This window comes from Ovis canadensis, chromosome 4, assembly GCF_042477335.2.
Source record: "Ovis canadensis isolate MfBH-ARS-UI-01 breed Bighorn chromosome 4, ARS-UI_OviCan_v2, whole genome shotgun sequence".
NCBI lineage: Eukaryota > Metazoa > Chordata > Mammalia > Artiodactyla > Bovidae > Ovis > Ovis canadensis.
Genome location: NC_091248.1, coordinates 118,961,138 through 118,986,853, shown reverse-complemented (window position 1 = coordinate 118,986,853; position 25,716 = coordinate 118,961,138). Strand labels below are relative to the sequence as shown.

General features: G+C 39.5%; 1 protein-coding gene across 10 annotated transcripts in view; it reads left to right on the top strand.

Annotated features, from left to right (window-relative positions):
• Positions 1–629: 629 nt before the first annotated feature.
• BRAF (B-Raf proto-oncogene, serine/threonine kinase) overlaps positions 630–25,716 on the top strand; it is a 162,244-nt gene continuing 137,157 nt past the window's right edge. For 9 of the 10 annotated variants that reach the window (XR_011256767.1, XR_011256770.1, XR_011256769.1 and 6 more), the window contains exon 1: positions 630–1,240. Coding sequence is in view for 4 of the 10 variants with exons in the window: in XM_069588571.1 (XP_069444672.1) it covers positions 1,115–1,240 (126 nt within the window). In the remaining 6 variants the exon portion in view is untranslated. The remainder of the gene's footprint in view (positions 1,241–25,716) is intronic. The other variant, XM_069588570.1, reaches the window with a different exon arrangement.

The following is a 25,716-nucleotide window of genomic DNA, read 5'->3' as shown; positions in this document are numbered from 1 at the left end:
GCATATTTCCCCTACTGGTCACATAAATGTATTTTTTAATTATAAGCCAGATTTAACGAATTCCATTCTGTAATTGGGTCTCTCAAAGGTAATTTACCTCTCCTCTCGTTTTCACGCATATTTTGCATAGAGAATGCCTTGGGCTATTCTGTTTATGAACTGCACAAAAGTATTTAAAATATTTTGAATGATTTCCTTGAAAATTAAATAATTCAAATTTGGATGCTTCCGATGTCTAGAATGCTCCATGCCTTGTGCAGGCCTTAGTGCATGGAAAATGATCTACTTCCATTTGTTAAATGAATGAATCCGGAAAACGAAAAACAGACTAAAACATTTCATTCCTAAACGATGGTAAAGGAAAAAAAAAAAGGTTTAGACTTCCATTTAGACCCGCTTTGACAGACCAAATCCTTTAATGAAAAGGATCCAAGCATCATTCTGGTAACCTGGCTTTTCCTAAATATATTTCTATCAAATTCTGCTTGGCTGTTGCAACCTCGGGGTTTCAAGTCTTTATTTTTACGACTCGGGGACGTTCGTTGTAATGATAATGGAAATAACACAGTAGTATGGGCTTTCCGCCTTCCTCCCTCTAGGATTTCAACTTCTCCTCCAATCTCCTCTTCGAGTAAATCCGACAGCACAGAACAGGTTTAGGACTGAGGAGAAGAGAATTAATCGGAGCCATGGAAACGGCCGAGCGGAGGAAACGTGGGAGACGAGGGTGGGCAGGAGGGGTAGGCACCCTCCCCTGACGACGGCGCGAGGGCGCTCCAAGGATCACGTCACGCACCTCAGGTGACGTCACGACCGTGACACGCGGGTGACGCCGTTGCCGCGGCGACTTCCAGTCGTCTCCGCCCCCTGCCCCCGCCCCTCCCCCCCCGGCCTACCGTCCTTCCCCCAATCCCCTCAGGCTCAGCTGCGCCGGGGGCCGCAGGCCGGTTCCCGAGGTGGCCCAGGCGCCGTCCCACCGCCGACGCCGCCCGGGCCGCCCGGGCCGTCCCTCCCCGCCGCCCCCCGTCCTCCGCCTCCGCCTCCCCCCGCCCTCCGCCTCCCTTCCCCCTCCCCGCCCAGCAGCGGTCGCTCGGGCCCGGCTCTCGGTTATAAGATGGCGGCGCTGAGCGGCGGCGGCGGCGGCGGCGCGGAGCAGGGCCAGGCTCTGTTCAACGGGGACATGGAGCCCGAGGCCGGCGCCGCGGCCTCTTCTGCTGCGGACCCCGCCATTCCCGAGGAGGTGAGTGCCGGCGCACCTGCGCCCCTCCGGTCTCGGGGCTCGGCTGACTGATGTTTATTTGGGGGGAAAGAGGTGGCGGTGGGGGCTCCGGTTGCCCTCAGCCACCTTCTCCTCGGGGCTCTGCGGGCTGAGAGACTGGCTTTTCCCACCTGGCCCTCCCCGCCAGGCAGGAGCTCGCTACGTAAACACACACAATGGCCCAGGGGGTTTCCCTGGTCCGCGCTCTGGGCTTGGGGGATTCGGGCAGCCGTGGTGGAGCAGGAGGCTATCAATAGGGGGCGAGACTCGGGGTTGGTCCGAGAAGGTCACGGCTGGCTGAAGGTAGCCAGCCTCGCATCTCCTGGATGTTTTCTTTATTTTTGGTGGTGGACGGGTAGGGGGGGAGCTGGGGCCGGCATCCTGGTGAAATCCGTGGGTTAGTAGCCGGGGCCGGGACCCCAGCCGGAGTTAACGTTGTGTGTAATTATTACATGGTCACGGTGAAGATGGGCGCATCATTCTCTGTTTAACTCTCCCCGACTCTGCCTCTTTTCAGGCCGCTGCCCTCCCTCCGCTTCTCTACTTGTTAGGGCGGAGGGGAGGATTTCTCGTCACCTGTTTTAACCAGCTAATGGTTTTGATCTAGCCTCTACTTTTTCAATCTTCAGTGCCAGTGTTTCCGTTCTTTCTTCCATCCCGACCTCAGACCCCGGTTCCTAATGTTTGCAGTGTCGCCAGCTGGTAACCCCCATCCCAGTTCCACCTGCCTCCCCGCTCCTTTGCCAGTGGTCGGACCTGCCTGCTCCTAACCTCAGCTTCTACTTAAGACGATTTTCTGCACCTCTCTTGTCTTAGTCTTGTTGAGGCCCTCTACTTCATTCCCCCGCTCCGTAACATGTTACGGTTACAAATCCTTCTGGACACTTTGGAACTACTTACTTTCTGAATCCTGAAGCTGTCAAGATTCCGTCAGATTTCACTTGCTTTCCTGGCACCTTTTAGTCCATCATCCATTGTGCACCCACACCTCTCTGTTTATTCCTACCTGTGGTTTTTAAATAGGTGTGATTGATTTCTTTCTGTCCTATTTTTTTTCTTTTACTTTTTCTTCTTTAGCCCTTCCATCTCTCAGCCACTGTTTATTTTAGTCTCTTATCACCTTGTCAGATTACTTTCTTTACATTTTGGGTTTTATTATGTAAAATGTATTACATAAAATAATACACTTTATTATGCTTTCCAAATAATGAGATAATGTATGGTATGATAACTGTGCTTTATAATTACTGATTAGATAATGTGATTTAACGCCATTGACTTTGCTCAAAGTTCTTTCCTTCGTACTACAGCACTTACATTTTATTTCCCAGTTCTCATAACGTCTCATTCGTTCTTCTGTCTGTGCAGTTCTTTTTCCTGCTTCATCGTCTTTACTTTGAGATTCATCCCATATGCTTACTCTATTCAGTATCAGTTTGTTCACAATACTGCTTTTCATTCTCTTACACCACTTGCATCTGTGCCTAAGATGCGTTCTGTACTACCATTTGATCTCATCTTAAATTCTCATTTGTATATATCTATAAATATATATTATAAAAAATAATGGGCATGGGTTATGAATTGTAATTTTCTGATTGTAACATTGTTTTTGTTGAGAACTTTGTTTCCGAATTATATAAATATCTCTATATAGATATATGTGATGTGTATATATATATGTGTGTGTGTGAGTATCCTTTACACCACTTCCCACTTACTTTTCTGTTTGCATTTCTGCTCAGGTCAGTTTCCTCTAATATCTGTTCATTTCCTCTAGTTTCTTGGATTTTAAGGATAGTGGTCATCCCTTCTTCCATTTCCTAGTTCATTCTGTTTTCCTTGTCCCCAATTGCCATTCATTCTGCTTTGTTTCCTGGCTTTTGGTACTTAACTTGCTGAGGCTTCCTCTTGTCTTCCCCACACCTCCACATTCCTTCTTATTTATAAACAACTTTGTTCCGTTGACATGGAAATTTATTTTTAGAATACATTGTTTTTAATGGATAAATACTTGGGGTCACATCTGCTGTCTATTTTTTCCATGAATCGGATATGCCTTTGTCTTACTCCTCACAGGTGCCTCTAGGCTTGCTTTACTTTGTAGCACTTGTGTGGTTTTGTTGAATTGCATCCCGAAGAATGGTAAGATTCATGGGGCTTCCCTGGTGGCTCAGATGTTAAAGAATCTGCATGCAATGCAGGAGACCTGGGTTCGATCTTTGGGTCGAGAAGGTCCCCTGGAGAAGGGAGTGGCCACCCACTCCGGTGTTCTTGCCTGGTGAATCCCATGGACAGAACCTGGCAGGCTACAATCCATAAGGTCACAGAGTCAGACCAGCCTGAGCGACTGACACTTTCTTTTTCTATGAAATTGTATTTCTGATTGTAACATTATTTTCATTGAGAACTTTGTTTCAAAATTATTAGAATAGTTTGCAGTGATACAGAGAAATTTTTTGTTAAGTACAGTGTCTGCTATTTTATTTGAAAGGGCCAGATTGTTTGAGCTCTACTCTGAAGATTCTGACTCAGTAGGTGAGAGCTAGGGCCATGAGCTTCTGTATTTGGCACATTTCCTAGGCAGTTCTCATGTGCCAGTACTTGAGAACTTCTAGGTTAGATGAATTCAAGTTTAAATTGGTAATAATTCAAAAAGATATTAGTATCTCTTGAAACCATAAGTATACTCTTAACTAATTTTCAGTAGAAGTGTTTCCCCCTGCCTCCTCCACCCAAGTTTTTATGGCTAGTGATGAATAGTAGTTTTTCCTCCATATTTTCTTATAAGAGCTTATAATAAATGTATTTGACTGGGGGAGAGGAGAGTAAAGGGTTAAAAATGAATCTCTTTTCAATATAAATATCAGTGTTATGGATGATAGAATAAATTCCTCCAAAAAATAATTTTAAATTTGAAGTTGGCTTACTGTCATCTTTTAAACTGTCTTCCTTATATGCACTTAAGGAGATAATGTTACGATTGTCAAGTACATAGAACGAAATGAAAAAAAGTGTCTATTAAAGAATTACCTTACTTGACAGTAAAATACAGATTTTTTTTAAAAGTTTCTCAGAGGAAAAACATTTATTATTGAAAAATTAGAAAAATGTAAGTGCGAAAAATTTTGGAAAATTATCTGTAATCTTGCCACTAAGATACAATTACTATAAAACATTTTAGTATATATACATACACTCTTTTTTATGCTTGCATAATATAATGTATGTGGTTTTGTAATGTTTTTAAACAGCATCATAAAAGATTTAACATATAGTGTGATTTTAACAATTTCTATATTGTTTTTAATTTAAAAAATTTTGCTGTCAGACATCTTGAACATAGAATGTAGATTTAGTGTTTTAAATTATGTTGGTAAGTGAACAAATTTCATGTCCTGTATTTTTAAGTATTACTTTGTAGAAGCTCAAAATAGAATATTCTAATAAATGACAGGAGCTTATTAAATATTTATCAGATAAATATGCTTTTACTTTTGGCATTAAACATTTACTTCTGACCATTTATATTTCCCTGATGTTACTTTCTTTTTATGACCATATGGTATAGTATGGGACATTATGACAATATGGTATAAAAAAATTTTTTTTTAATGTGTTATGCCAGGGTATGATATTTATTAACCATTCCTCTTACGGTGTATTTTTGTAGAAAGGAGCCTCTTACAATCACATGACAATTAAAATTGTATTGTTTTCAATATCTGTTATCACTAACCTTGGTTAAACTGTGTAATTATTATTAAGGCATTGACTAAGTAGTATTCTGGGATAGTATGTCCTTTATAATGAGGTTCAGTGTGTTAAAATACATTTTTATGAATCATGCCAAACCAGGTTGAATTGCATCATACTTTTAAAAAGTGGTAGGCCTGCTAAACTTTGTGTTTCTACAGTTCTGATATTGCTGTATGAACTTGTTAGGATACATTTCAAAGTAGACAAAACATGCCTGTTTGTTAAAACCATAAAATAACTGTGTGTCTTTGGTGTTTTTAGCATTCCTTTTCTGTAGTCTTTCTTATCATTTAATGAACTCCCTCCTTCAGGTGCCACTCACCTCTTCTTTTATTTAGAAATTTTCTGACATCTGTCACTTGTGTATGCTGACTATTAAAGGAATTGATAGTAAATGGACAAGAAAGAAACTTTGGAACTGAGTACTCAAATCCTTGAATGTAGTAAAACCTGAAAGCAACTTGATTTAATTGTGTTTAGATAATAGGCTAGACAAATTATATTAAGACTATAGGCTACAGAAGTCTGATTTATTTTGATTCCCTGTTTCTGGCTTTACTGTAGAGGGAGCCGATCAGGTCATAACAAATGGAAACCTACGCTCTATGAGTGCTAGGGAAGAAAGGGAGGGAGCTTTGTTAGCATTTGTATACTGCTTTGTTAGCGTTTTCTAAGACCTGATGCTTACCTTGTTGAAGAATGAGGCATTTATTTAGTGTTCTTTTTTCTCCAACCATAAAGCTCTTTTTCTCCTTTAGAAATGCGAAAGTGCATTTTTCCCCTTGACATCTTGATATTAATTTAGCTGGTACTTAGTGAACATTTTGTGTCATCTTCCTCTTTTATGAAATTCAGTATGTTCCTGTGCTTTCTAAATTTCTGCCTCAAATTGTCATTCAGATAAACCTTTAGAGTCAGTGGCTTTTACTGAATTTTTCTTCCTCAGAAGTTGAATTTTTGAGTCCTTTTACTCATTCTCTTTGTCTAGTTCGTCTGAATTGGTTATTCTGTAAAGTCAGGATCAGCAATAGCTATACAGCTTCTGAATTCAAAATGGATGAGCCTGTTGAGGAGCTTTTCTGTTTCTTAAACAATGCTTGCATGGTCATAACGTTGTAGATAAGAACCAAAAATCTAGCCTTATTTCTTCTGTTCCTTCCTTAAATATTTGGTGGAGGCATTGACATATTCTGGGAAGTGGTTTTTATTTTTCAGTTTTCTTTTGTTTACCATAATTTACTGTCGCATAATTAGCACGATAGTCAGAAAAAACTCTTTAATACAGCCTCTACTCTAACATTAAGCAATTATTTTTTTCTCCCCTCTATCCTCTGAGATTATTTTGGTTTCCATGATTTCTCTTGGGTTTAAAAAACTGTTATTCTTGTTTCTCCCCATATCAGGACTGAGCTTATAGAGGCAAAATGATGCTCAGTAACATTACATTTCTTTCTGGGTTCTGGGAATGCCCTTGATAAAGAACATAAAAATTGCTCTGAACTCAGTTAACTTTATATCTCCTGGAAGCTCTGTAACATGAAATGAAACATCATTTTTATTCTTGTAATATAGCTACAATTATTGACAGCACTTTGGGGGCAAGTGTGCCATAAGATCGTGGTTTTCCAATTACTATAGAGCTCTAGTACTGTTTTTATTTTTTTAAATTAATTAATTATTTATTTTTTACATGTTATTAGTTTATTTTTTTAATTTTAAAATCTTTAATTCTTTAATTAATCTTAATTCTTTAATCTTAATTCTTTAATTAAAGATTTTAAAATTAAAAAAATAAAAATAAAAGTTAAAAAATAATAATAAAATAAAATAAAATCTTTAATTCTTACATGCATTCCCAAACATGAACCCCCCTCTAGTACTGTTTTTAAAAACACATTAGCGCTGTAAGAAATATAGATTTTTGAGTTGCTCTAATATCCATATACATGAAGCAGTTTTTGCCTGTTTTGTACATTTTTTTATCCTCATCTGGCACATAGGTGCTCAGATATTTAGTGAAAGAATTGGTTAATGTGTACAAAACAGGGAATATAGCCAGTATCTTACAGTAACTTTAAATGGAATACAGTCTATAAAATTTTTGCATTATTGTGTTGTATACCTGAACCTAGTATAATAGTGTAAATCAACTATACCTCAGTTAAAAAAAGATTTTTTTAAAGAATTGGTGAATGAAACCCTATTAGATATGGTGCACTTGGATTTTCTGTACCATTCAGTTCTCTTTTTTTTAATGCTACCCATAAAATCAGTTTATTAGATTGACAACCACCTGGCTGGAACAATTTGTTTTGAGGGTATCAAGGACTTTCTACAGAGCTTACCTCAAGGCTCTATTTAGTCCCACTATACCTTAACTTCATTTATCTGCATTAGGCATTGATCTTGAAAGAAAGGAGTTGATGGCTGTAAAAATTTTAGAGCTACTGTTCATGGAAGAGAGATTTGTACTGACATGAATCTTCCCAAGTGTAGTAATCTGTGTAGAAGATTTTCAGCAACTTGTGTTTAAGGCAGCAATCAGCTGACTTCTGTGTAAAGGGTCAAGTGATAAATATTTTAGGCACTGTGTTTCTAACTGCTCTGTCTCTGTTACAAGGACTGAACACTCAGCGATTGGTATTGTAGCATAAAATCAGCTAATAGATTATGTAAATGAATAAGTGTGACTGTGTTCCAATGAAACTTATTTATGGACACTGAAATTTGAATGTGTCATGAAATATTATTTTCTTTCTTTTTTTTTTCATTGAAAAATGTAAAAACATTCTTGGCTTGTGAGCTGTACAAAATACAGCTGGGGTGGGGGGCAGATTTAGTTCATGGGCCAAAGTTTTCTACTTAGTCTCAACTAAGTAGATCATATTTGAGGTTCTGAAGTTAAGGTGTGATTTAAAGTTCTGTAAGTTTTTAAAAGTCAGGTTTATTGGGTTATAATTCACACATACTATAATGTACCGTTTTAAACACACTGCTTGATAAGTTTTGACAAATGTGTATAGTCATGTAACTACTGCCACAATCAAGATAAAGAACATTTCCACCAAAAGTTCCCTAATTCCTCTTTTCAGTCATTTTCCTGGATACACTACTGCCAGTCCTGACAAACACTGAGCTGACTTCTAGCTTTGCCTTTTCCAGAGTCATAAATGGGGAATCATACAGTATGTGTTACCATGTGTTTGGCGTCTTTCATTTAGTTTTTTTTTTAAGTTGAATTTTTTTCTCCTCTAACTTAAGCCACTTAGAAGCTTTAAGTATTTTGTTTTTATATTTTATGTATTTATTATGTTTTTGACTGCTTCAGGTCTTAGATGCGGCATGCAGGATCTTCATTGCAGTGTGGAACTCTAGTTCTGGTGTGTGAGCTCTAGAGTGCTGCACGCTCAGTAGTTGCAGCACATGGGCTAAGTTGCCATGGACCAGGGATTGAACCAATGTTCCCTGCATTACAAGGTGAATTCTTAACCATTGGACCACCAGGGAAGTCCCTGGTTTGGTATTTTTGAGATTCACTCATGTTGTTGGCATGTATCAGTAATTGGTTTCTGTTTATTGCTTAGTGGTAGCATATGGATGTTGCACATTTACCAGTTGATGGGTAGCAGGGTTCTTTCTAGTTTTTAGCAGTTATAAATAAAGTTGCCAAAAATGTTGGGTTCAGGTTTTTGTGTGGATGCTGGGTTTTTTATTTCTCTAGTAAGGAGCTAGAATTTGGATTAATGGGTCATATGGTAGGTATATACTTAATTTTATAGGAAGCTGTCAAACTTTTCTTTTTTTTTTTTTGAAGCAAGGAATACAACTTTATTTGGAAAGCTAGGTGTCCTAGAAGATGGCAAGCTAGTGCCCCAGCGTATCATCTTATCTAGGTCTGAATGCCAGTTTCTTTTATAGACAGAAGAGTAGGAGGTGAGGAAAGTGAAAGCGAAAGTGATGTCACTTAGTCATGGCCAACTCTTTGCGACTCCATGGACTGTAGCCTACCAGGCTCCTCTGTCCATGGGATTTTCCAGGCAAGGGTACTGGAGTGGGCTGCCATTTCCTTCTCCTGTCAAACTTTTCTAAAGCAATAGTACCATTTTGCATTGCCACTCACAATGAATGAGAGTTCCAAACTTTATCCTTGTCAACACTTGGATTATTAGTCTTGTTAGTTTTAGCAGTTCTAATATGTATGCAGTAGTAGCTCGTTGTGGTTTTAATTTGCATTTTCCTAATGATTAATATATTTGACATCTGTTTATATGCTTAGTTTCCTTCAGTTCAATCTCTCAGTCGTGTCTGACTCTTTGTGACCCCGTGGACTGCATTACACCAGGCCTCCCTGTCCATCACCGACTCACAGAGTTTACACAAACTCATGTCCATTGAGTCAGTGATGCCATCCAACCATCTCATCATCTGTCATCCCCTTCTCCTCTTGCCCTCAATCTTTCCCAGCATCAGGGTCTTTCAGATGAGTCAGCTCTTCATATCAGGTGGCCAAAGTATTAGAGTTTCAGCTTCAACATCAGTCCTTCCAAAGAACACCCAGGACTGATCTCCTTTAGGATGGACTGGTTGGATCTCCTTGCAGTCCAAGGGACTCTCAAGAGTCTTCTCCAACACCACAGTTCAAAAGCATCGATTCTTCGGCACTCAGCTTTCTTTATAGTCCAACTCTCACATCCATACATGACCACTGGAAAAACCATAACCTTGACTAGACAGACCTTTGTTGGCAAAGTAATGTCTCTGCTTTTCAATATGCTATCTAGGTTGGTCATAACTTTCCTTCCAAGGAGTAAGTGTCTTTTAATTTCATGGCTGCAGTCACCATCTGCAGTAATTTTGGAGCCCCCCAAAATAAAATCAGACACTGTTTCCACTGTTTCCCCATCTATTTGCCATGAAGTGATGGGACCAGATGCCATGATCTTGGTTTTCTGAATGTTGAGCTTTAAGCCAACTTTTTCACTCTCCTCTTTCACTTTCATCAAGAGGCTCTTTAATAGTAAGTAGTATCTGGTTATTTGCAAATTTTGAAATGGCACTTACAGGAAGAGAGAACCACAACATTTTTGGAGACTATCTTCAACTATTTTTCCAAAATCAGTGTGTTTTAAAAAAGTATGCATCTCCTTATTGTAAAAAGATGCCTTGTGTTTAAATTGAGAAATACTCTACTTTTTTTTATATTTTTCTTTTACTAAATATATAACCTTTGAAGTAATAACACCAGAAAAATTTGGCTGTATTTCCAGAATGGCTAATAAATTTTAGGATGCTTTGAATTAGTCACTTACCTTTGAGTATTTGAAACAGTTTAAAATACAGCTTGGGGGTTATTCCTCTGTTGACCTAAGATTTTTATACTGTATTTGCTGCATTACAGCACTTACTTTGCAAAGTAAATTTCTGTTTGTATTTACAGATGTGCTTTATTATAGGAGTTTACTATCTCCAGCAGTGATATTGTAAATAGTTATTAGAACTTCTATTTTATTTTTTTCCCACGTTGGGTCTAATCCCATTTTGTCTGTTTTAAAGTTTGTACTCTCTACCTAGAAATCTCTCCGAAGCATAGAGGGAAAAAAACCCCAACAGTTACTAATTTGAGAGTTTTGTTTTTAAAGAGTTCTTAATAGCATAAAATTTCTGGTCATATATGAAGGTAATTTAATTTCCATTTATTATTTAGAAAAAAAATCCTACCTTTTCCATGAGTCCCAAACAATTACTGCCTTTCTAACTTTTTTTTTTTACTATGAAAAGATAAAGAACTATTGTTAATTATTCCTGCATAACTCAGAATTAATTTTTTACACATCACATTACTAAATTTCCATCGGAATAGTGTCAGAGAGTTTGAGCAAACTCTGGGAGATAATGAGGGCCAGGGAATCCGGATGTTTTGCAGTTCATGGGGTCTCAGAGAGTTGGACATGATTGAGCGACTGCACAATAACAGGTGTCGGAGAACTTCAGATAGGGAAGACTTTATGATTTAGTATAGTCCTTACATTCCTATTCTGCAACTACTGAAAGTCTCCATCTTAGTTTTTACATGCTTGCTTCTAAAATGTGAAATGTTTTACCCGTATATTGTATATTATTTCTGCGTGTCTTTTCACATTAAGAGTAAATTACACAATCTAAAAGTTTCATTATGCACAAAGATTTAGTGCAGTGTAACATTTTGGTAAGTTTGTTGCAGATGATTTTTCTACTACTGAATTTGGCACTTCAGTTGCTATATGTATTTAGGAATCAAAGTTTTAGTTATTGGTTATCATAAATGGGTACTTGAGAGAAAAGTTTAATCATGAAGTCATAACTATTCAGTGTCATAGCCATTCATACACTGCTTGGTTTTCACTGGCAATTCTTTGATCCCTGTCCTGCCCTTCCTCATGCTATGTACTGAACTTATAAGTGGATAACAGGGATGGCGTGAGAATACATACAAGCCTTCACAGAATTATAGTTGTGTTATTTTTCTGCCAATTTTTGGGACAAAGATAAATATATTCGAAATTTTGCTTTCGGATATCTTTATGGCGTTTTTAAAGAATGTCCAGTGACATACTTTGGCACAGGGCTCTAGTTGTCAAAAACTTTTGGTTAGTTCTTAATGTAGGACTAATGATTGACCTAGTAGAACTGTTTCAGTGTTGCCAACATTCCATTAATGTTATCTTTAAACCACTATTGAATTAAGGAAATTTAAAATGGCCGCATTGGTATTTTGGGTAAACATTTCATAGGAATGAGGTAACTTCTCTGTATGATAGTAGAAAGACTGTATCTCATGGCTTTATAGGGAAAATGGTAAGCATTAGGACTTGTGTTTTGGCATTTTTAAAGCTATTGTCCACCATTTGCTTTGTCATCCTTCCAAAACTCCATTGATAAATTTTGTATTGAGTCATTTCACAGGACAATAGGTATTTATGTATTCAATAAATATTTGAATTTCTACTGTGCCAGGTAGTAATCTAGCTGCTTAGTACATTTAAAACCAAAACAATGCAAAGATCTCTCCTTATCTAGCTTACATTCTGGTATAGGAGGTGTGTGTGTGTATGAGAGAGAGACACACACACACTTATAAAAAAAAGTTTATAGTGTGTTTGAAGGTAGTAAGTACTATGGAAAAATGAAAGAGCAGGTAAAGTTTGGGAGTTAGGAGGCAATTTAAAATAGATGTAGGTAGGACCTTGTCTGAAAAGGGTGACATTTGAGCAAAGATTTTAGGAGGGCAGAGAAAAACGTATCAGAAGAACCAAGATCAAAGGTTCTGAGCCAGGGATGTTCCTTGCCTGTTTAAACAACAGCAAGGATGCCAGAGCTGCTGAAGTGCCTTGAGGAAGGGAGGTGAATAGTAGGATGAAATCTAAGAGGTGTTGAAGCAGCAGTGGGAGCATGACCACAGGCCACGTGAGGAGTTTGACTTTAAGTGAAATAAGTAGCAGTCCAGAGCTGAGTGCTATGATCTGACTTCTGTGGAAATAGGAATACTCTGATGGCTATGGGGGCAGTACGTTGTAAAGGGCAAGGATGGACACAAGGGAGCCAGGGAGGAGTCTCTTCCAGTCCTCTAAGGCAGTGGCTTACCAGATGGGTAGCAGTAGAGGTCTTGGGAAGTGGTCAGAGTTTAGATATTTTGAAAGTAGAGCTGACAGAATTTGTTGATAGATTAAAGGTGAGATGTGCAAGAAAGAGAGCTGTCATGAGGAAAGGGAGGGTTCAGGTTAAGAATTCAGTTTTGAGGATGTTAAGTTTGAAATACCTATTAGATGTCCAAAATGTTGAGAAAGCAGTTGGTACATGAGTCTGGAATTTGAGAGTGAGGTCCAGTGGCAGAGACTGTTTACCATATCTGTGTCTTATTTTCTTTGAATATAAAGCTAGACAATTCTCCCTTGTAGTTAGCTGTGATCGTGTGATTAAGCTCAGGCTAAACTATGGTTTTTCCAGTGGTCATGTATGGATGTGAGAGTTGGACTGTGAAGAAAGCTGAGTGCCAAAGAATTGATGCTTTTGAACTGTGGTGTTGGAGAAGACTCTTGAGAGTCCCTTGGACTGCAAGGAGATCCAACCAGTCCATCCTAAAGGAGATCGGTCCTGGGTGTTCATTGGTAGGACTGATATTGAAGCTGAAACTCCAATATTTTGGTCACCTCGTGCGAAGAGCTGACTCATTGGAAAAGACCCTGATGCTGGGAGGGATTGGGGGCAGGAGGAGAAGGGGATGGCAGAGGATGAGATGGCTGGATGGCATCACTGACTCGATGGACGTGAGTCTGAGTGAACTCCAGGAGTTGGTGATGGACAGGGAGGCCTGGTGTGCTGCGATTCATGGGGTCGCAAAGAGTCGGACACAACTGAGCGACTGAACTGAACTGAATGTAATATGAGCACAAGTGATGTGCACACATTTTAGGTCTAGGCCATACCACCGTCTTCCATCTGGTTTTTCCCTTCTGGCCTGCTGGAACAGAGGTGATCTTTAAGGAAAGTTGTAAGCCATTTGTTGTAAATGGTAGGTTGTCCATCGGTCTAGATAAGAACCATCTTGCCAACCTGTTTAGCCACCTAGTACTATTAGATGAGTAAGCAATAAATTTAATGAGTTTGAGTCCTTATACCTTTAAGATGTATTTGTTGTAACAGCTAACTTTAAATTTGGGTATTTAGGTGTTTTTGTTTTTTTAGAGTCAGTGTCACTGCTTACTCATCCTAGGAGCTTTATTATTCCACAAATCTTATTTTCACTTTGTATCTGATTTTCTTTTTTAAATCAAGACATTTCCCTCCATGACTAACCCACTTTACCACTCAGCCAGAGAATCCATTTCAGTGTTCACTAAATTACATTAAAAATTTTTTTCTTACATCAAATTAGTTTTATTTTCTCTCTTAATTTTTGTTGGGGGCTTCCTTTGTGGCTTGGATGGTAAAGAATCTGCCTGCAATGCAGGAGACCCAAGCTCGATCCCTGGGTTGGGAAGATCTCCTGGAGAAGGGAATGGTAACCCACTCCAGTATTCTTGCCTGGAGAATCCCATGGACAGAGAGCCTGGTGGGCTACAGTCCATGGGGTCGCAAGGAGTTGGACGCGACTGAGCGACTACCTTATTCACTTATAGTTGCTCTACAGTGTTGTGTCAGTTTCTGCTGTGCAGCAAAGTGAATCAGTTATGTGTTTACCTAGATTCACTCTTTTTTAGATTTCCTTCCCATTTAGGTCACCACAGAGCACTAAGTAGAGTTCCCTGTGGTGCACAGTAGGTTCTCATTTGTTCTTCAGTCTCATTTGTCATTTAGTCGCTAAGTTGTGTCCGACACTTTGCAACCCCGTGCACTCCAGCACATCAGGCTTCCCTGTCCTTTCCCATCTCCTAGGGTTTGCTTAAACTCATGTCCATGGAGTCTGTAATACCATCCAACCATCTCATCCTCTGTTGCCCCCTTTTCCCTCCTGCCCTCAGTCTTTCCCAGCATCAGGGTCTTTTCCAGTGAGCCAGCTCTTCGCATCATGTGGCGAAAGTATTGGAGCTTCAGCTTCAGAATCAGTCTTTCCAGTGAATATTCAGAGTTGATTTCCTTTAGGATTGACTGGTTTGATCTCCATGCTGTCCAAGGGACTCTCAAGAGTCTTCTCCAACACCACAGTTCAAAAGGATCAATTCTTCAGCGCTCAGCCTTCTTTGTGGTCCAACTCTAACACTCATACATGACTACTGGAAAAACCATAGCTTTGATTAGATGGACCTTTGTCAGCAGAGTAATGTCTCTGCTTTTTAATATGCTGTCTAGCTTGGTCATAACTTTTCTTCCAAGGAGCAAGCGTCTTTTAATTTCATGACTGCAATCACCATCTGCAGTAATTTTGGATCCCAGGAAAATAAAATCTGCCACTGTTTCCACTTTTTCCCCATCTATTTGCCATGAAATTATGGGACCAGATACCATGATCTTAGTTTTTAGGATGCTGAGTTTCTAGTCAGCTTTTTTTATTCTCCTTGTTCACTTTCATCAAGAGGCTCTTTAGTTCCTCTTCAGTTTCTGCCATTAGAGTGTTATCATCTGCATGGCTGAGGTTATTGTTATTTCTCCTGGCAGTCTTGATTCCAGCTTGTGTTTCATCAGCCTGACATTTCTCATGATGTACTCTGCATAGACGTTAAGTAAGCAAGGTGACAGTATACAGCCTTGATGTACTCCTTTTCCAATTTTGAAACAGTCTGTTGTTCTATGTCTGGTTCTAACCATTGCTTCTTGACCTGCAACAGGTTTCTCAGAAGACAGGTCAGGTGGTCTGGTATTCCCATCTCTTTCAGAGTTTTCCACAGTTTATTGTGATCCACACAAAGGTTTTATCATAGTCAGTGAAGCAGAAGTAGATGTTTTTCTGGAATTCTCTTGCTTTCTCCATGATCCAGCAATGTTGGCAATATGATCTCTGGTTCCTCTGCCTCTGCAAAATCCAACTGGTACATCTGGAAGTTGTTATTTCACATGCTGCTGAAGCCTAGCTTAAAGGATTTTGACCGTTTCCTCTCTAGCCTGTGAAATGAGTGTGGTTTATGGTAGTTGGAATATTCTTTGGCATTACCTTTCTCTGGTATTGGAATGAGAACTAACCTTTTCCTGTCCTGTGGCCACTGCTGAGTTTTCCAAATTTGCTGACATATTGAGTGCAGCACTTTAACAGCATCATTTTTTTAGGATTTTGAATAGCTGAAATTCCATTGCCTCCACTAACTTTGTTCATAGTAATGCTTCCTAAGGCCCACTTGACTTCATATTTCAGAATGTCCAGCTCTAGGTGAGTGACAGCACCATTGTGGTTATCTGGGTTATTAAGACCTTTTTTGTATGGTTCTTCTATGTATTCTTGCCACCTCTTTTTAATCTCTTCTGTTTCTGTTAGGTCCATACTGTTTCTGTCCTTTATTGTGTCCATCTTTGCATGAAATAGTCCTTTGGTATCTCCAATTTTGTTGAAGAGATCTCTGGTCTTTCCCATTCTGTTGTTTTCCTCCAGTTCTTTGCACTGTTGATTTTAGAAGCCCTTCTTTTCTCTCTTTGCTATTCTCTGGAACTCTGCATTCAGTTGGATATATCTTTCCCTTTCTCCCTTGCCTTTTGCTTCTCTTTTTTCGGCTATTTGTAAGGTCTCCTCATTTCTTTATCTTTGGGATGGTTTTGGTCTCTGCCTCCTGTACAATGCTATGAACCTCCATCCATAGTTCTTCGGGCACTCTGTCTACCAGATCTAATCCCTTGAATCTATTTGTCAGCTCTACTGTATAATCCTAAGGGATTTGATTTAGGTCATACCTGAACAGCCTAGTGGTTTTCCCTCTTTCCTCAGTTTAAGCTGGAATTTTGCAATAAGGAGCTTATAATCTGAGCCACAGTTAGCTCCAGGTCTTGTTTTCGCTGACTGTGTAGAGTTTGTTCATGTTTGGCCGCAGAGAATATAATCAGTCTAGTTTCTATTGATCATCTAGTGATGTCCGTGTGTAAAGTCGTCTCTTGTGTTGTTGGAAAAGGGTGTTTGCTATGCTCAGTGTGTTCTCTTGGCAAAACTCTGTTAATCTTTGCCCTGCTACATTTTGTACTCCCAAAGCCAAACTTGCTTGTTACTCCAGGTATCGCTTGACTTCCTACTTTTGCATTCCAGTCTCCTGTGATGAAAAGGACCTCCTTTTTTGGTGTTAGTTCTAGAAGGTCTTATAAGTCTGCATAAAACCATTTAAATTCAGATTCTTTGGTATCAGTGGTTGGGGCATAGACTTGGATTACTGTGATATTGAGTGATTTGTCTTGGAAATGAACAGAGATTATTCTGTCGTTTTTGAGATTGCACCCAAGTACTGTATTTTGTACTCTTGTTGACTGTGAGGCTACTCCATTTCTTCTATGGGATTCTTGCCCACCATAATAGATACAATGGTCCTCTAAATTAAGGTTGCCTATTCCCATCCACTGTAGTTCACAGATTCCTAAAATGTCAGTATTCATTCTTGCTGTCTCCTGCTTGACCACATCCAGTTTCTCTTGATTCATGGACCTAACAGTCCAGATTCCTGTGCAGTATTGTTCTTTTTTTTTTTTTCTAATCATTCTTTTTTTTTTTTCAATTTTTATTTTTGCTTTATTTTACTTTACAATACTGTATTGCTTTTGCCATACATTGACATGAATCCGCCACGGGTGTACATGAGTTCCCAATCCTGAACCCCCCTCCCACCCCATATCATCTCTCTGGATCATGCCCGTGTGCAGTATTGTTCTTTAGAGCATCGAACTTCGCTTTTACCACCAGTCACATCCACATCTTATACATAGCAGTGCATATATATCAGTCCCAGTCTCTGAGTTCATCCCACTCACTCTTCCCTCCTTGGTAACCATACATTTGTTCTCTACTCTGTGACTCTGTTTCTGCTTTACAGATAAATTAATCTGTACCATTTTTCTAGATTCCACATATAAGCAATATTATATGATACTTGTTTTTCTCTTTCTGACTTACTTCACTTTGTATGGCAGTCCCTCGGTCCATCCACATCTCTGCAAATGGCACTGTTTATTCCTTTTTATGACCAGTATTCCATTGTATAGATACGTGCCACATCTTTGTCCATTCCTCTGTCGATGGACATTTAGGTTGCTTCCATGTCCTAGCTATTGTAAATAGTGCTGTAGTTCAGTTCAGTCGCTCAGTCGTGTCCGACTCTTTGCAACCCCATGAATTGCAGCACGCCAGGCCTCCCTGTCCATCACCAACTCCCGGAGTTCACTCAAACTCACATCCATTGAGTCGGTGATGCCATCCAGCCATCTAATCCTCTGTTGTCCCCTTCTCCTCCTGCCCCCAATCCCTCCCAGCGTCAGAGTCTTTTCCAGTGAGTCAACTCTTCGCATGAGGTGGTCAAAGTACTGGAGTTTCAGCTTTAGCATCATTCCTTCCAAAGAAATCCCAAGGCTGATCTCCTTCAGAATGGACTGGTTGGATCTCCTTGCAGTCCAAGGGACTCTCAAGAGTCTTCTCCAACACCACAGTTCAAAAGCATCAATTCTTCGGCGCTCAGCTTTCTTCACAGTTCAACTCTCACATCCATACATGACCACAGGAAAAACCATAGCCTTGACTAGACAGACCTTTGTTTGCAGTAGTGTTGCAGTGAACATCAAATGCATGCATCCTTTAGAATTCTGGTTTCTCTGGATATATCCTAGGAGTGAAATTCCTGGATCATGTGGTAGCTCTATTTTTAGTTTGTTAAGGAACCTCCATACTGTTCTCCATAATGGCTGAACCGATTTACATTCCCACCAGCAGTGTAGGAGGGGTCCTTTTTTCCCACACCTTCTCTAGCATTTATTGTTTGTAAATCTTTTGATGATGGCCATTCTAACCAGTGATACCTCATTGTAGTTTTGATTTGCATTTCTCTAATAATTAGTGATATTGAGCATCTTTTCATGTGTTTGTTGGACATCTGTATGTCTTCTTTGGAGAAATATCTATTTAGGTTTTCTCCTTTTTTATTGTGTTGCCTTATTTTTTTTTTATATTGAGCTGCATGAGCTGTTAGTATATTTGTTGTTGTTTAGTTGCTAAGTCATGTCCAACTCTTTTGCGAACCCATGACCTGTAGCCTGCCAGGCTTCTCTCTCCATGGGATTTTCTAAGCAAGAATGCTGGAGTGGGTTGTCATTTCCGTCTCCTGGGGATCTTCCCAATGCAAGGACCGAACCCATGTCTCCTGCATTGCAGTTGGAGTCTTTACCTTTGAGCCACCAGGGAAGCCCGTTTGTATATTAGGTGGTTTTTAAAGCTGTGAGGTTGATGTGGTCATCAAGGGAATGAGCATAGATAGGCAAAAGAAGAGCTCCAAGGTTGGAGAAAAGAGGAGGAACTTGAGGAGCAACTAGTGAGGTAGAAAATTAAATGAAGGAAGTTTATTAACAGAGAGAGTGGTCATTTGTGCATGCTGCTATGTTAAGTAAGATAAAGACTAAGGAGTTTCCACTCGAGTTAAGGAATGGATGGTATTGATGATTTATATAAGAAGATGCTGAGGGAGATACTCTGAGCGAGTTTAAGAGAGAATAGGAGGAAGTGTGAAGATAGTGAAGACTTTTCCTACAAAGGGAAAAGAGAAATGGGACCATAGCTAGTGAAGGAATTGGGGTCATGAGATTTTTTTAATGATGAAAAGGTAAGGGCATATAATGAAAGAATGAACCATTATGGTGTAAGACGTTAATGATTTCAGGGGAGACAGAAGAATTGCTGGAGCAGTGTCTGAACAGGCCATAGGGAGAGGGGTTTGGCACACAAGTGGAAGGACTGGCTCCCGGTAGGAGCATAGAGCCTTTGTCTTTGATAGTAAGTGTAGGGCAGAGTATGTGGAGTAGCAGTGCTGATGGGCAGATCGATATGATGCTGGGAATCTGTGCATGTTGTCTTCAAGTTGCCTCATTTTTTCCCAGTGAAGACAAACTGAAGGTTATCAGCTAAGATACCTTGGGGTTTTGGTGTTTTGGGGATGTGGTGTTTTAAGGAGAAAGGTAAAGATGTTAAAGGTTGTTAGGAGTGTGTGAGAGTGAATAGACTAGGAATAGTGAATTGATAGACGATATCAGGTTATTTCCCTGAAGACGGAATTGGCGACCCACTCTAGTACTCTTGCCTGGAGAATCCCATGGACAGAGGAGTCTTGCAGGCTGCAGTCCATGGGATCGCACAGGCGGACACGACTGTGTGCCTATGTTCAGTTCAGTTCATTAGGTTATTTTACTTAGTATTTTACTTGCTGTTGTCCAGACAGCATTGTGGGCCTCCTAACTTGTCCTCAGATCAAAGTTCAATGTAACTTGCCAAGGCAATTTAATAATTGATATGAGTCATTCTCATTTTAACTCACAATCATTGGGAAATAGAACATGAATTATTACTCTTCATGAAGTATCTGCCATTATCCTGCTATGAAAGCTAAATTTGGAGAGATCTGGTTACTAATTTTCTTTTTAAAAGTAATTATTTATTGAAAAAATTTTGAATATTGTTTTTTCTTTGTGGAACAGTATCCCAGCTATTGCAGTCTAATTTTTATACTGTACTGTGAAGCAGTTGCTATCCTGTTACTTTATTCTAAGAACCCTCCAAATTTGACCTGTCTTTACTTGTGCGTTTCCTCTTGCCTGAACTATAGATTCCCTCTCCTAAACCCATCCCCCAAACCTTTCAAACTTAATTCACTTCCTGTTGGAAGCCTTCCTTATCCTCTTTCCAAGGCCTAGTTAGGTGCATCTACTTTGTGCTCTTGCAGCATCCCGAAGTACATCTGTATCATTCTACTTACTGTATTGTGTTACTGGGTTTTTGTTGTTATGTGTCTGCTTCCTCTAGACCAGCACTGTTCAGTCAAGATAGCTGTCATGATCGAAATGTTCCCTGATGTCCAATATGTCCACATGCGGCTATTGTGTACTCAGAATATGTATAGTAGGACCAAGTACTGGCTTTTACATTTTCATTTAATTTAAATTTAAATAGTCAACACTTGGCTGTGGCTACCTTGGTCGGTTCTGCTGCTGCTGCTGCTGCTGCTAAGTTGCTGCAGTTATGTCTGACTCTATGCGACCCCATAGATGGCAGCCCACCAGGCCCAGTCGTCCCTGTGAGTCTCCAGGCAAGAACACTGGAGTGGGTTGCCATTGCCTTCTCCATGGTTAGTTCTAGACCTTTTAAAAGTCAAGGTTCATTTATTTATAAGATAGATTCACAGACATAGAAAACAAACTTCTGGTTACCAAAGGGAAAAAGAGGGAGGGTGGGAGGGATAAATTAGGAGTTTGGGATTAATAGATACACACTATTGTATATGAAATAGATAAGCAAGGACCTGCTGTACAGCACAGGGAACCATATTCAATATCTTGTAATAACCCATAATGGAAAATAATCTGGGGAAGTATATACGTATGTATACATAACTGAATCACTTTGTTGTATCCTTGAAAGTAACACAGCTATACTTCAGTAAAATAGTCAAGGCTCGTGTGGACATTATTAGCCTCTTATTATAGGCTAATAAGGTCTTGATGGAAGTTAATGTTTAACCTAGGCAAGTAGGAGGAAGAAAAAGGGCTGTAATAGGCAGTGGGAATAGAATTTGAAAAAAATTGGAGTTGGAAATTCATAAGGTAGTTTTTTTAAAGGACAGAATAGTCTGTAGTTAAGTGAATTGTAGGAAGTAAAATGTGGCTAAATTAGATGCCGCTGGATTGTGGAAAATAATGATAGACTGAAAAAAATTTTTTACTTAAATATGCAGTGGGATGAAACTGGAGATTTAAAATAAAAAATTATAAAAGTTATATTCCAGGGTGATTGAATTGGTGAGTGTTTGTAGGGTAGAATCAAGATGGAAAGAGGTCAAACAACAAAAAATGTTTATAGAAAGACTTGGTAGTCAGGTGTCACACTAGGCCACAGTTGGAGGTTGGGTTCTTTGAAAGCAGATACTGAGACATTTTTTGCAATGCAAGATTTTATTAGAAATCAGTACCTGCAAGAGGAAGAGGCTCTGTGTGGGACTGAGCAGAGCAAAAAGTTCTCTCATCAAAGTATTGTGATGTAAGCCTCAGAAAACCTTTACCTATTAGCGTGGAGCCCTGGAGTGAGAGATTGTCTATCAGAGAGACCCATATTAAGCCAAGATGGCTGGGCCTTTGTTTGGTCTCTAATCCGGGCAGCAGTTGCGGTGGACTTTGGAGGATGGGGCATTTGGAGGCTGTCTGCTGACTATACTCACAGCTAGGCAGCAGTTCCTTCCATGAAGAAAAGCTTGGTGTTGCATCCCTGTGTCTGCTACAGCCAGACAGTCTGCGTGTGGGCAGTCCTTCCCTAGAGGAAATGTTCTGAATACTTGAAGGTGTTTTGCTTTTTAGCAAGGTGGGGGAACAGGGCACTTACTAGTACTCAGTGAGCAAGGACCAGGGAAGTCAACCTTCCCACATTGTTCAGGACAGTCTGCATATTTTCAAATTGTTCAGATAATCACATGGTTTAGAATGAGTTGCTAGATTTTGAGGTAGGGGAAAAAAGTGATCGTAATGATCAGAGCTTAGAAACTAACTTTGTTTTACGTATGAGTCATTATTTTCATAGAGTACACTAGAAGTTTCAGGAATTTATCACATAAATTGGAGAAATATCAAAAGTTTTCAATCAGACCTTTATCAAGAGTTCTTTACCACTTTGGAAAATCACATAAATTATGGCAGTGCCACTTGTATAGTATTGATGACTCAGATACTCTTCTCCTCAGTCTGCAGTTGTAACCACCACAGTCACAGTGATTCTGCATATAGATACAAGCACCTGATGGCCTTATTATGTTGTTTATTACAGTAATTCCTTTCACATTTTGAAATCAATATTTTATTATAACTTAATTTCTTTCATCTGATTGAAAGTACAATTAGGGTATTATATTGACTTTTTAAATTGTGCTTATGTAGGTTATCTCAATTTCAAGAAGTAGTACAAAATAGTTGTCTTAAAGGGGGGAAATAGATTTGTTTTCAGTAATGGTAGATTAGGTTATTTAGATAAACTTTTGATGAAGACAACTAAAAATCTTTGAAACATTATTTTAAAAAATGAATGAAGAGCTGAAAAGAGCATTGTGTGTGTGTGCACAGTCACTCAGTCATGTCTGACTCTGTGTAACCCTGTGGACTGTAGCCCACCTGGCTCCTCTATCCATGGAATTTTCCAGGCAGGAATACTGGAGCAGATTCCCATTTTCTACTCCAGGGGATCTTCCCAACCCAGGGATCAAACCCACGTCTCCTGCATTGGCAAGCAGATTCTTTACCACTGTGCCACCTGGGAAGCCCAGTAGAGACTTGCCAGATCAAAAGCAAAAACTCAAAGAAAAAAGAAGGTAATGAAGTAGCTTTTGCCCTAGGGGCAGTTGCCAGTCTGTTTGAAGGTGGGCTTTGGTTTTGGTGGACGTCATGGGGGTGAAGAGGATAGAAGTCACGACCTAGAGTTCATCCAAGCTGAGGGTCAAAAAGGAGAACGACTCCACTGAAGATGGTACTTCAATAATTTCATCATTAGGTAAAAGGTGAAAGAGAACTGTCTGCCTATTCCAATATCAAGGGAATTGTAGGGTTGATGGGAGCAGGGCAAGAAAAAGGAAATTAATTAAACTGTTCAAGTCTTGACCATAGTTTTAGCCCTCACACTGATTGACGTTTACATTTGTCCTGCTGGGGTGATCCAGGTCCCCCTTTATCATGGCTCTTATTTCGACTGGTAGTACTCCCAAGGTCTGGCAGAAGGAAAGGCAAATCATCTGTAGGACAGAGTCTTCTTCACTCTGAAGGACTTGCCAACAGCAGTTTTCCAAGGACAGAGAGCAGCACATTGTCATAAGTAACCAGGCATATTTGAAAAAACTAGGCAAAATTACATGATGTATGTATGTATTCAGTTCAGTCCAGTTGCTCAGTCGTGTCTGACTCTTTGCGACCCTATATATTAGGTTGATGCAAAAAGTAATTGCGGTTTTTGCACTATTGAAATTTGCTGTTTGATATTGGAATACATTCCAAATAAATGTGGTTAAGTTATATATCATTTTAATGTGCACTTCTCGCTTTGTGTTTTTTTGCTAATGACTTATTACTTGCTGTCTATTTAATTTTTTTTTGACTATAGAAATGATGTTAGACAAAAAACAAATTCAAGCAGTTTTTTTATTTGAGTTCAAAATAGCTTGAAAACAGCAGAAACAGTTTGCAACATCAACAATGCATTTGACCCAGGAACTACTAACAGAGGTGCAGTGCAGTGGTCATTCAAGAAGTTTTGCAAAGGAGACGAGAGCCTTGAAGATGAGGAGCATAGTGGCCAGCCATCAGAAGTTGACAATGACCAATTGAGAGCCATCAGTGAAGCTGATCCTCTTACAACTACAGGAGAAGTTGCCAAAGAACTCAGCGTTGACCATTCTGTGATAGTTCAGCATTTGAAGCAAATTAGAAAGGTGAAAAAGCTCGATAAGTGGGTGCCTCATGAGCTGACCACAAATTTAAAAAAATCATTGAAGTGTCATCTTCTCTTATTGAACCCAAGAACAATGCACCATTTCTTGACCGGATTGTGACTTGCAATGAAAACTGGATTTTATATGACAACTGGTAATGACTAGTTCAGTGGTTGGACCAAGAAGCTCCAAAGCACGTCCCTCCCAAAGCCAAAGCCAAAAAGGTCATGGTTACTGTTTGGTGGTCTGCTTCTGGTCTGATCTGCTACAGCTTTCTGAATCCTGGCGAAACCGTTACATCTGAGAAGTATACCGAGCGATTCAAGGAGACGCACTGAAAACTACAATGCCTGCAGCTGCCATTAGTCAACAGAGAGGGCCCAGTTCTTCTCAACAATACTTGAACGCATATCACACAACCAACACATCAAAAGTTGAACAAACTGGGCTACAAAGTTTGCCTCATCTGCCATATTCATCTGACCTCTCGCCAGCTGACTGGTGCTTCAAGCATCTCAACAACTTTTTGCAGGGAAACCACTTCCACACAGCAAGAGGCAGAAAATGCTTTTGAAGAGTTTGTTGAATCCCGAAGCACAAATTTTTATGCTACAGGAATAAACAAACTTATTTCTAATTGGTGAAAAATGTGTTGATTGTAATGGTTCCTACTGTGATTAATAAAGATGTGTTTGACCCTAATTATAATGATTTAAAATTCACAGTCCAAACTATGATGACTTTTGACTAACCTAATAGAATTCAAGTAATATAGTTAAGATTTGTGTAGTTTTAAAAATTGAGATATAATTGACATATAAGTGGTTTTTCTTTATATACATATACCTCAAAGTAAGTTTTTTACGAAGAAAGATATAGTAGTAACGTGTATGGAAATAGCACTGTGAATAATAGTGACGAGCATAAATGGATCCTCAAAATTCTTAGATATTGCAAATATCACTGAAGTTAAAACAGTTGTTTTTTATGTTTAAGGAATTAAAGACAATTGAAGAGAAGCAGGAAACAAGACCTTGTATAAAGTGACACTTTGTTGTTGTTCAGTCACTAAGTTGTATCTGATTGCAACCTCAGTGACTGCAATACTCCAGGCTTCCCTGTCCTTCACTATCTCTTGGATAGTGAAGCTCATATCCATAGAGTCGGAGATGCTATCTAATCATCTCATCCTCTTCTGCCCCCTTCTCCTTTTGTCTTCGTCTTTCCCAGAATCACAGTCCTTTCCAGTGAGTGGTCTCTTCACATCAGGTGGCCAAAGTAGTGGAGGTTCAGCTTCAGCAACAGTCCTTCCAGTGAATATTCAGGGCTTATTTTCTTTAGGATTGACTGGTTTGATCTTCTTGCCATCCAAGGGATTATCAAGGATCGTCTCCAACACAGTTTGAAAGTGTTAGTTCTTTGGCCGTCAGCCTTCTTTATGGTTCAGCTCTCACATCCATGCATGACTACTGGAAAAACCATAGCTTTGACTATATGGACCTTTGTCAGCAAAGTGATGTCTCTGCTTTTTAACATGCTGTCTATGTTTGCCATAGCTTTCTTCCCAAGGAACAAACATTTTTAAGTTTCATAGCTGCAATCACT